The following is a 12,147-nucleotide window of genomic DNA, read 5'->3' as shown; positions in this document are numbered from 1 at the left end:
AAAAGACTGGGATTACGCCCTAAAATAATACATTGCTCTCTAAGGGCCCTATTTTAACGATCTGAAACGCAAGTGTCAAAGCGCGAAGCGCAAGTAACTTTGTGGGCGGGTCTCGACGCTGTTGCTATTTTCCCGGCGGGATAAATGGCTCTTGCGCCCGGCGCAAATCTAAAATGGGTTCGCTGAAGTAGCTTCATTATTCATAGGTGTGGTTTGGGCGTAACGTGAAATAAACCAATCAGAGTGTCATCTCCCATTCCCTTTAAGAGCGAGATGCGCTCGCGCCATGGCGGATTGCTATTTACATTGCGTACACGCGATGAGTCAGTTAATATATATGTGTGTGTGTGTATTGGCACGATTGTTCAATTAATTAGCCAATTTCGTTCATCATTATAAGTAGTAATAGGCTGAACTGAAAATAGGTAGCCTAATTCTAATACACGCAATGTACACGCGACTATTCATCATTACATTTTTATATTTATGTACACAATAATATTCTTTTACACTGTAATCCTTTTGTTTTTAATATTTGGCATGTTTGTGTGATGCGCATCCCTGTGTGTAATAAGCAAAGTCAACGCGCACTGTGGACGCGCCCAGAGGCGCAGTTTCTACCAACGCGCTCTAACAAAAAAATATTGCGCCATTGACTTTAGACCAGGTTTGAGTTGGTCTATGGCGCAGTCTATTTTCAGCTCCTTAAAATAGCAATGCGCGGGCAATGCGCCTGAACACACCTCCTTTTTTGCGCTGAACCGCCCAGGGAGCGCAAGTTCATTCACTAGTTTAGCGACGTGCTTCTGTGGAGGGAAAAGCGCGCTTTGCGCGGGTGCAAAATAGGAATGACACATGCGTCGTGTACAAAGTCAATTGCGCTGGGTGCAAGATAGGGCCCTAAGTCTTTAAAAGGTTTATTGCCATGACTTAACTATAAAATCAGTTTTTAATATGAGCTCTTAATCATACATTATGACTATGGAAGATTGTTTCCGTTAAAAAAAAAAGGTAATTGTGACTTACTTTTACTTTTTATCTCGCTATTCTGATTTTTTTTTTCTCGCAATTGCAAGTTTATATCTCACAATTCTAAGAAACGAAGTAAGAATCGCAAGATATAAACTGTCAAATGCCACAAAAAAATTATAATTGCGAGAAAAAAAGGTCAGAATAGCGTGATATAAACTCACAATTCTGACTTTTTTTCCTGGCAATTGCGAGCTTATATCGCAATTATGTAAACTCGCAATTGTAAGAAAAATATTTAGACTCGTGAGATAAAAAGTTGCAATTAGGCTAACTTTTTTTTAATTTACTATTCAGTGGCGGAAACAAGATTCCATAGTTTATTGTCATTACTTAACTACTGATACACACTTCTATTTTTTTGGCAGTAAGTTTTGGAAGATCATTATCTTTGCAAGGTGGACATTTCAGGGTAAGGGTAACTCCAACACTTTACTGCTAGATTCCGGAAAGATAAATTCTTCAAACAGTGGTACAAGAGGATGTTGTGCTGGTCCTTCAAGAGTCACTCTCAATCTGTCTGTCTATAAAGCCTATAAAGCCTATCTTCTTGTATTTTACTACAATTCTGTATGTGATTCTTAAATGGGGGGCATTTTTTAGGATTCTTTACCTAATCTAAGTCTGAGATCCTGACACCTTGCACTCCTGAAGAATCCATGTAGGTTGAAGTTCTGGAAAATGGTGGCGCTGGAGACTAAAGGGTTTCTGATGGTTTTACACTTAAGTCTTCACCAGTTAACGTGTCTTTTCTTTTCCACCTGTTTTTGTCTGACCCTGCTGACCCAATGAGCATTTCACTGTCCAATGGACATGCCTTAACAGCAATTTCTAGTATTGCATTAGTATTGCATCCTTCTTGTGGGAATTTAATAATTTTTGATTTTTCAGTCTGAGATTAATCTCTTTTTGGCTCATTTTATCTGTAAAAGAAAACAAGCCTTCATAAACTAACTTCATGACTAAATACAAAATTAATAGTAGTTATTAAGATTGATTGGTTTGGAATTGGTAAAATGTGCTTGGGAAAAATATGATCAGAAAATCAACTTGCATAATAATTAAGCAAAAAATTATGCATTTAAGCAGTTAATAACATACTATAACAATATAATAACTGCTGCAAGTGGCAACACAAGACTAAACATCATCATTGAAAAAATAGTACTCTCACATGTCAAAACTCAGCATTCCTGAACATCGCACTTTCTGCAACTAATGGTGATTGTTTTAGGTCAGTGATAAACTTTTTGGTCTTGACTAAAGAAAAACCCAAGAACTTTTTAAAAAATAATTTTCCAGGACAACTACAAGATTTTCCAGGACATTTTACATTTTCTATAATTTTCCAGGACTGGAAAATTTGTCATCAATTTTCAAGGTTTTCCAGGATGAGTGGGAACCCTGATTTTATATATATATATATATATATATATATATATATATATATATATATATATATATATATATATATATATATATTCGAGCTCTGGTGGATTTAGAGTGAGAGATTAGATTAGATTTTAGAGAGTTGGGACAGAAACAGAGTAACAAGTAATACATGTATATATGAATATATACGTGTGTACATATAATTAATAAAATATCTTAAATAAATCCTGTCTGCATAACAGCACAATAAGTGGCGATATGCGATGCGCTAAAAAACCAAGAAGAAAAAAGGACTTTTATATTGACATGACAACATGACGTCACAAGTCGGCGCCGCACTGCTGCAATTCGGCTGAAGAAAGGTTTGTATTTTAAGCATTTAAACTGTCTAAATCGATTCAAACTGTTAAATCAATTTTGCAAAGTTTTACAAGAGATGTAAAGTTAAAAATGTATTATTGAATGTAACGTTATGCTTTATATAACATTAAAGAACGGTATTTTTGTTGATAAAACGCATCCGCACATGATTAACAAAAGGCGCCTAACAAGTCGCTCACTATCATGAATCGGTCATTGACCAGTAGAGATGAGAGAAACCGAGCTTTTTGAAACTCAGGAGTCACTTGAACCAAAAACTGGCCGTAATTCTGTGAATCACTGATTCGAAGCGCATGAATCACGGCGACGACGAAAACACAAACATTTGTAATGAATTTTTTTTTTTACAAACCAACTGCAAATGTTTTCATAAAACTTTTAACTTGTTAAATGTATATTATAATATATATAATATTCAATGCGTTGACTACTGAACTAGGGAGCTAATTGAAACGCACACAGATTTAGATTTCTTTCTGTTATTTATTCTCACAGATTGTCCAAACACACAGAAAAACTCCTGGTGAAGCAACTGAGATCCATGTTACACTATTATAAAGATGGCGTTTATTAAAGAGGAGAGTGAAGACATAAAGATTGAAGAAGAAGAAACCTTAAGAGTGAAACAAGAAGATATTGAGAGACAAACAGGTTAGTTACATTTTTAAATCTGAACTTTGATACTTATTAAAATGACCAGCTCTACAGAAATGAATATTTTTGAAGAATGTCATATGAGTGTCTTAATTAAAGTGGCTTTATTTGACAGAGTAGATCCCTCTTGTGGACATACATGTTGATACATAGGCACCTTTGGAAAAAATAATATATTCTCCATTAATTTTAACCGATCAAAAAAAAAAAAAAAAAAAAAAACGATTTATATTTAGGAACCTCTATGATTAGTGGATTTCACATCAGGTTTTGATGGGTCTTAATACACACAATACTACAGTTTTAGCATTACAGTATAATTACTTTACACAAAAGATTGTATTTTCAGTTGTTTTTATTTATTTTATTTTTTGTTGGTGTGTGTGTGTTTTTTTTGCATGATAAATTGCATTTTAACTCGTACATGTGTTTGTGTTTTTTTTATTTTATTTTTTGTTGGTGTGTGTTTTTTTTTTTTTTTTTGCATGATAAATTGCATTTTAACTCGTACATGTGTTTGTGGTGGATTGGGGGGTAGGCTTGCTGCGAAAGTTCAACAGGAACACCGGCTACATCACTTGCCCACCGTGGCACCACCCCCACCATCGTTTTTTATTGTAATAAAAATAATTTAGTTCACTTACAGTACAGACACTATAATAAAAACTTGTGTCTGCTCAATTCAGTGTGAGCCGAACGAGTGTTGCCGGACAGATCAGCTCAGCAGCTGGAGTCAGATTTCATTTATCATAAGAGTGAGAAGCTGGCTGACTGACAAGACGATGGCAGAAGATTTGTTTTCAATTCGAAATGTAAAAGAGAACGTGAGCCGAAATGAGACGTCTTTCATTTACTCAGAAAAAGTGGTAGTGGTCACATAAATAGGACCTGAACCATGCTAATGCTTGTTCACAAATGCCAATATAAAGCTCAAGCTGTGCAAAGATAATGTTGTGATCTATGGTCAAATCTTACAAGACATCTATGGTTTTTGTATACTTAGTCAAAAGTCCAAGCGGCAAATATAGTTGCCGGTGGGCAAATAACTTGTAAGTACATATATCATGGGGAAATGGGTTATACTGTGGATAGATTAATAAATCAAGGTTATTGGTCTTGTTTAGTGCTTTTTGCTTTCATAATATCCCACCTAAAACATACACTCTAAAAAATGCTGGGTTAAATGTTTGGCCAACGTGCTGGACAGTTTTATTTAACTCGACTATTGTTTAAAAATTACTATATGTCTGGCTTAAAATGAACCCAAAATAGGTTGGAAATTAAAAATCAGACAAAATTACTTGAGGCAACAATAATAATCAAAAGGTTAATATTTATTAATAAGCAATTTAATAAATGTCTATTGTTATAATTATTATTCATTAAACTTACTAATAAATGCTCATTTATTAAACCTTAAATAAAGGTTCATTTCCAACATACTTTGGGTTAATTTTAAGCAAGCAATACAGTAATTTTTAAACAATAGTTGAGTTAAATAAATCTGTCCAGCAGGTTGGGCAAACATTTAACCCAACTGCTGGGTTTGTCCATTTTTCAACCCAACTTTTTGGGTTGTTTTTAAGAGTATAACTTCACCCTTTAATTGACATCTATAAAAATGGAATATAATGAATAAATCTGTCAAAAGGAGGAGATGAGAGAGCAATCTTTCCACAGCTCTACTGTCCCACCCCCATGTCCCGTGTGTTTTTCTTCATTCTATTTATTTTTAATTTATTTTCATTTAACTTTTTGATGCACACTGCCCTGCTAGGGCAACTTAATGGCTGCACTTTGTTCTACACTTTGTTTCACCACTTTAGAACAAATTGATTTGTTGTTTTTTCATATTCAAGAGATTATAAGATAGATGCAGCTTCTTAGGGTTCAAATCGAATGTTCTACGACTTTTATACATAATAAATCTGTTTATGAATAAAGATTGTTTATCAGTTGAAAGCAGTTATTTTGAGTTAGATGCCAAATGTTCTCCTATTTAAATTTTACATTGAGGGGGTGCATACAACATATTTGCCCACCGGCAACTATAGTTGCCGCACATTCAAATATGATTTGAATGACAAGAAAAAAAAAAAAAACCTGGGGAAAATAAATGCAGAACATGTTCACATAGGACACTATTAACAGGACTATATGCATGAAACCATTCAGAAAAATTTGGGCACAAATGGGTTAATAAACTTTTAAAAATTTTAAAACGCTATAAATACATGGAGCAAACAAAGGGAACTAATGGGCTAACATAACTCTGACAGATGGGGCCTAAATCCTAACTGAAATTCTTCAATTACTGTTTCTGCCAAACTGAACTTAGTTGAGAGGATATTATTTGTCTCACATTTTAGATACAAATGGCAGATTTGAGATTGGTTTATACCTGACTAGTTCTTCTGGTTTTCTTCTGTTTTTTTGTTCTTTGTTTTTGATAAGAGGTGTTTGATTATTGCCAGCTTGAAAGTAGGGCTGGGCGATATGGCAAAAAAAAAAAAAAAAAAAAAAACTTTTTTTTTTTTAACTGTTTAAATAGTCAACTTAAAAACGTAACTACGATATGATTTAAGTAACATTCTCTTTATTAACAATCTGGTTAAAAAAAAAAGTTCCATTCCAAGTGCACCACACATGAAGTGATCAAACATAGTGTAAAAGTAAAACAATTTGTTAAATATCTTTGCAGAAAATATGCCTGAAATATGAAGCCAAATGTTGTACAAACTTATCTTAAATACATCCTGTATACTCAGAAATATATAAAATAAGAAAAAGTTAAATATTTCTTAGCCAAGAAGTAATAGCAATAAATAACACCAGTAATAGCTATTATTAACAGAAAATGCTTTGTAAAAACAGAAAACAACAGCAGCTTTCAGCCTGTCACCATCATGCAAAAACATGAAATAAATAACACACATACTAGAAGTCCTTTACAGGTTTTTGCATTCCATTGCGCTATTTGTCCTATTGTTTTTATGTTTGCCGGATATGTTTAGGTGTTGCACTTTGGTCGTGCATCTTTTGCAGCGTCTCACCCATGAAACGGCATTCTAAAAACACAGCGGTCAAGTTAAAAAAAGACATGTGAACTCGCGTTTAATAACTTTGCCCTTTTTCTCATTCCGCTGTCTGTGTCTCATTTTTATAATGCAATAATACATTTCTGAATGAACAGCCACTTAAGAATAGTGATAGGTTCTACGTTCATAGAGCGGTATATCAGGCGCGCCGGCGCCCATCATGAGGTTGGATCATTTTCTTCTCCTAATGCGGTTTTCATTGCTGTATTGCTGTAATGCTTGCTAACATTTTTATTCAAAATCGTGATTTCTCGATTTAAAAAATAATAAAATTGAGGCAAAACATTAAATTTGAATTAATCGAAAAAATCTGGAAAATCGCCCAGCCCTACTTGAAAGTATTTGGGATATATCAAACAAAGCTAAGAGTTAACAATATTGAGAAGAGTAAAGGCCTTTGCACACTTGAAATTTTTGTATGTTTTTTCGTATTCATAATCGTAAAAATTTGTCATGCACAGAGACCTTGCACACTGAGTCCGTTGCGAAAAAATTCGCAAAACGATACAAAATGAAGTCTTCAAGCAGTGAGCATGATTCAGTTGTCCTCTAAATATTGGGTCCATCCAATCCCGAGATTGCATAGTGAGAAAGGAGATTCACCTTATCAAGGAGCTGCGTAATTATCTCAAGCGTTTAAGTTTACTTCTGGATGTCAGTGGCTCAGTTTGATGCTTTGCTTCTGGCACAATCTGTCTTTATATTCTGTCTCTTTGTATTCCGCACTTTGTTTGTCATACAGTGCTGCTGCTTTGTGCTGTAGATGATGTGGATCAATTTGTCATATGGCATTGGGGATTTTGGCGTTCGCTTGTACGGTGGCTCTGAATTGTCAAAACGTCTCAAAATGCGTGCCACAGATGCGCAGAAAATCGAACCTGGTCCGAGTTTTTTATGACAAGTTTCGGAGGCAGTGTGTAAACGTGAGTGACATAACGTGAGGTCATATTTATTTTTTAACGTGCGAAAATTTCGGACACAAATTTTGGACTCAGTGTGCAAAGGCTTTAAGCTTAGTAGAGAATGCATATCCTAGTGTACATGTCATTTTTTATGCTTTATATGTTTGAAAGTTTTGAATTGTGTCACTTTGTGCCATTAAACTGAGGTTATTTGTCTTTTTTTTTTTTTTTGCCTTAGATCTGATGGCAGTGAAAGAGGAGAGTCAAGAGGACACTAAAAAGGAAGTCAAAGATCTGCATGCTAAACATCATGATTTATTAACTGGAGAAAAAACCTTGAATTGCTCACTGAATGAGAAGACTTCAAAAAGAAAAAGAGCTCAAAATAAAGAAAGTAATATGACCTGTGAATATTGTGGAAAGGCTTTCATAAAACATAAAAACCTTCAAGTTCACATGAGAGTTCACACAGGAGAGAAGCCATTTACATGCCAGCAGTGTGGAAAGAGTTTCACTCAAAAAGGTAGTCTTAAATCCCACATGAGAGTTCACACTAAAGAGAGCCCTTTCACCTGTGAACAATGTGGAAAAAGTTTTACTCAAAAAGGAAACCTGAAAGTCCATATGAGAATTCATTTTAAAGAGACCCCATTCACCTGCCAAGAATGTGGAAAAAGTTTCACTCAAAAAGGAAGCCTGAAAGATCACATGAGAATACACACTGGAGAGAACCCTTACACATGCCAACAATGTGGAAAAAGTTTCATTCGAAAAGGAAACCTGAAAGTCCATATGAGAGTTCACACTGGAGAGAGCCCTTACACCTGCCAACATTGTGGAAAAAGTTTTTCTCAAAAAGCAAGCCTTAACAGCCACACAAGAATTCACACTGGAGAAAGGCCTTTCAAATGCTCCCAGTGTGAAAAGAGTTTTACACATAAAGGAACCCTTACTAACCACATGTCAATTCACACTGGAGAGAAGCCATTCGTATGTGGTCTGTGTGGAAAGGGTTTCAGATTTTCAATAACCCTTAATTACCACATGAAGATTCACTCAAAAGATAACTGTTCTGTATGTCACCAATGTGGAAAACGTTTCACAGACAAGAAACACCTTAAGAATCATGTTGAAATTCACATTGGAGAAAAGCCTTTCATGTGTCATCACTGTGGAAAGACATTCAAAAACAATGCAAACCTTCAGATTCACATAAGAATTCACACTGGAGAGAAGCCTTTCACCTGTCTTCAGTGTGGAAAGAGTTTCACGGTTAAAGGAAACCTTGACATTCACTCAAGGGTTCATACTGGAGAGAGGCCTTACAGTTGTCTTAGGTGTGAGAGGACTTTCAAATATCATAGAGACCTGAAATGTCATTTGCTAACTCATTCTAGAAAGAAATTACAAAGATCTGAGTGTGACAAGAGTTTAACGAAAAGGAGCAATTTAAGAAATCACCTGCACATTCACTCTGGAGGAAGGCGATTTAGTTGTGATCAGTGTAAAAAAACATTTCTTTTGCAATCACATTTAAAGATGCATGTGAAAAGTCACACAGATGTGAGACCCTATTCTTGTTCTTTTTGTAGAAAGCATTTTAAATGGCTCAGCAATTTAAAATGGCACCAGAAATTATCTACCTGTGTGAAATCAAAGCTACGTTCATGCCGCAGATGAATGTGGCCCAAATTGGATTTTCTGCTCAAATGGTTTTTTTTTGTTTGTTTGTTTTGTTTTTTGTTTTAAAATATGGCCCATATCAGATACTTGTCTGAACAGGTGATGTTCATACAAAACTCAAATCTTCATTGATTTAGTGGTGTTAAATTCTTCTATTTTCGTCTTTTATCTCTTTATACTTTGCCTTGATTTTTTCTTTTCTTTTCGGCATATGAATACCTGTGTCCTTTTGGTATAATTGCAAATATTGAGTAATTGAGGTAAACGTCTTATAATTTCGATTGTATAGAGATGTTACTCATATACACTATATTGACAAAAGTTTTGGTACACCCCTCCATATCTTTGAATTCAGGTGTTCCTATCACTTCCATGGCCACAGGTGTATAAAATCAAGCACCTAGGGATGTAGACTGCTTCTACAAACATTTGTGAAAAAATGGGTCACTCTCAGGAGCTCAGTGAATTCAAGCGTGGTACTGTGATAGGTTGCCACCAGTGCAATAAGTCCATTAGTGAAATTTCCTCACTACTAAATATTCCACGGTCAACTGTTAGTGGTATCACAACAAAGTGGAAGCAATTGGGAACAACTTCAACCCAGCCACGTAGTGGTAGGCCACGTAAAATCACAGCGCGGGGTCAACTCATGCTGAGGCGCACAGTGCGCAGAAGTCACCAACTTTCTGCAGAGTCAATAACTACAGACCTCCAAGCTTCGTGTGGCCTTCAGATTAGCTCAAGAACAGTGTAGAGAGCTTCATGGAATGGGTTTCCATGGCCAAGCAGCTGCATCCAAGCCTTACATCACCAAGTGCAATGCAAAGCGTCAGATGCAGTGGTGTAAAGCACGCCGCCACTGTACTCTAGAGCAGTGGAGACATGTTCTCTGGAGTGACAAATCACGCTTCTCTGTCTGAAAATCAGATGGATGAGTCTGAGTTTGGCGGTTGCCAGGAGAACGGTACATGCCTGGCTGCATTGTGCCAAGTGTAAAGTTTGGTGGAGGGGGATTATGGTGTAGGGTTGTTTTTCAGGGGTTGGGCTTGGCCCCTTAGTTCCAGTGAAAGGCACTCTTAATGCTCCCAACATTGTGGGAACAGTTTGAAGATGGCCCCTTCCTGTTCCAACATGACTGCGCACCAGTGCATAAAGCAAGGTCCATAAAGACATGGATGAGCGAGTTTGGTGTGGAGGAACTTGACTGGCCTGCACCTCAACTCGATAGAACACCTTTGGGATGAATTAGAGCGGAGACTGTGAGCCAGGCCTTCTCATCCAACATCAGTGTCTGACCTCACAATGCGCTTCTAGAAGAATGGTCAAAAATTCCCATAAACAAACTCCTAAACCTTGTGGAAAGTCTTCCCAGAAGAGTTGAGGCTGTTATAGCTGCAAAGGGTGGCTTTTTCCATATTAAACCCTACGGATTAAGAATGGGATGTCATTAAAGTTCATGTGCATGAAAAGGTAGGCGTCCCAAAACATTTGGCAATATAATGTATTTCAGTATAATACTTTGAAATAAATTGTGTGTAAATCTATCTACATTGCATTTTGTCATTTTGTTTACCTTATGCTAAAATACTTTAAATGTTTTTTTGTTGTTGTTTTTTTACCCATTACCCATCATAACCCAGAGTTGAGAACTCCTGCATTAGGGCATTCACACTGGCAGTTTAGTTCACAATGGGGCATATTTTGCATTAAAAATTGCTAATGTGAAAGCGGTCATGCGGAACTTGGTGCGCATTGGGGTACAGAACCCAAGACTACCTGGAGGAGGTTGTCTGAGTTCGGTTGCACTCGAACTGTGCCACGATTCACGTGAATGAGAAAGCAACACAGACTCGGGTGCGCACTGGTTCAAGAAGTAAAGCAACCTTCATATGCTTTTTAGCCAATTACGATGTATTTAGTTAAATAAAACGCATGTAATGATTGATAATGTTGATGATTTTCTTTGGATAAGAGAGAGTTGGCCTGCTGTGTATTTGCGCATAACGAGTGCAATTAAGGTAGCAAGTAAATGGCAAGCAGCAGAAAGCCACCTTCATGTGACACACATACAGTAAACCAAAGTCCCTTTAAGACAAGTCATTTCACTCGGCGGCCATCTTTGAAACGCCTCTCGGGCATGCAAGTGCAGCTCCTATCTCTTTGGGGAAACATCAAATTCTCCAAAGCTGTTTGCCAAGCTTTCCATTAAATTTCAGTTTTTAAATCACAAATGAAATCGGACAACAACTGTCTCATAAATTTTGTTTCTAAACGCTTGAATATTGACAAAAAAAAGTATTTTTCAGGCTGGATCAAGCTAATGCACGCATGCGCAGTGTTTCTTTTCAGAGGCGCACGTCTGACTGTTTCTATAGGAACCGGAGCTTTTAACTGCTGCTGCAGTGATGCGATGACTTTACCAATCTGCAATTGGCTCTTATTTAGAAGGCAGGACTCACTCTGCCATATTGCGCGTTGCACTTTCTCCCATTCAAAACAATATGAGCGATGTGTGTTATTCTATATAGTCTTTGCTCCTCCAGGTTTTCTTAGGGCAAAAAATAAATACATAAAATAAATAAATTATCAAAAGGCCAGCATACATAACCAGTTAGTTTGCAAGAAAGATTAATGAACTCACCCATTTTTCAATGGAGCCTCTTCATCTGCTTATTCCCATTGATGTTTTTTGTTGCTACAAATAATATTATTGGCATCAGTAAATGTTATTAATTTCGAAAGATACATATCCGATTCAGAAAACAGGCTAATTAAAAATAACTAATGCGGACATGGGCAAAATAATTATTTTACTATAATGTTGTGTTTGCCTGAGGCAATCAGCTTTGGAGACCGTACCATATTTGTCGGGTGGCACAGGGAAAGTACAAACTATAACACGAAAGGAAAGATTGAAATCATGTAATTGTGTTGTAAAGAATGATGGTTTTATCCAAAAAGTTATATTTCTTAAAGCAATCACATCCTATGCACAAGCATTCCACAGG

At 36.3% G+C, this 12,147-nt stretch overlaps 1 protein-coding gene across 2 annotated transcripts; it reads left to right on the top strand.

Annotated features, from left to right (window-relative positions):
• Positions 1 to 2,686: 2,686 nt before the first annotated feature.
• LOC125245813 (gastrula zinc finger protein XlCGF57.1-like) lies at positions 2,687 to 9,610 on the top strand. Of its 2 annotated transcripts, none has more exons than XM_048156587.1 (3): positions 2,687 to 2,783; positions 3,298 to 3,453; positions 7,695 to 9,610. In XM_048156587.1, the coding sequence occupies exons 2-3, from the start codon at positions 3,363 to 3,365 to the stop codon at positions 9,134 to 9,136; spliced, it is 1,533 nt and encodes a 510-aa protein (XP_048012544.1). In that variant the 5' UTR covers positions 2,687 to 2,783; positions 3,298 to 3,362; the 3' UTR covers positions 9,137 to 9,610. The 2 variants fall into 2 exon arrangements, with proteins under 2 accessions (XP_048012544.1, XP_048012545.1); XM_048156588.1 differs by lacking the exon at positions 2,687 to 2,783 and adding an exon at positions 2,822 to 3,129.
• Positions 9,611 to 12,147: the final 2,537 nt, after the last annotated feature.

Source organism: Megalobrama amblycephala, linkage group LG14, assembly GCF_018812025.1.
Source record: "Megalobrama amblycephala isolate DHTTF-2021 linkage group LG14, ASM1881202v1, whole genome shotgun sequence".
Lineage (NCBI taxonomy): Eukaryota > Metazoa > Chordata > Actinopteri > Cypriniformes > Xenocyprididae > Megalobrama > Megalobrama amblycephala.
This window is presented reverse-complemented; position numbering and strand designations above follow the sequence as displayed.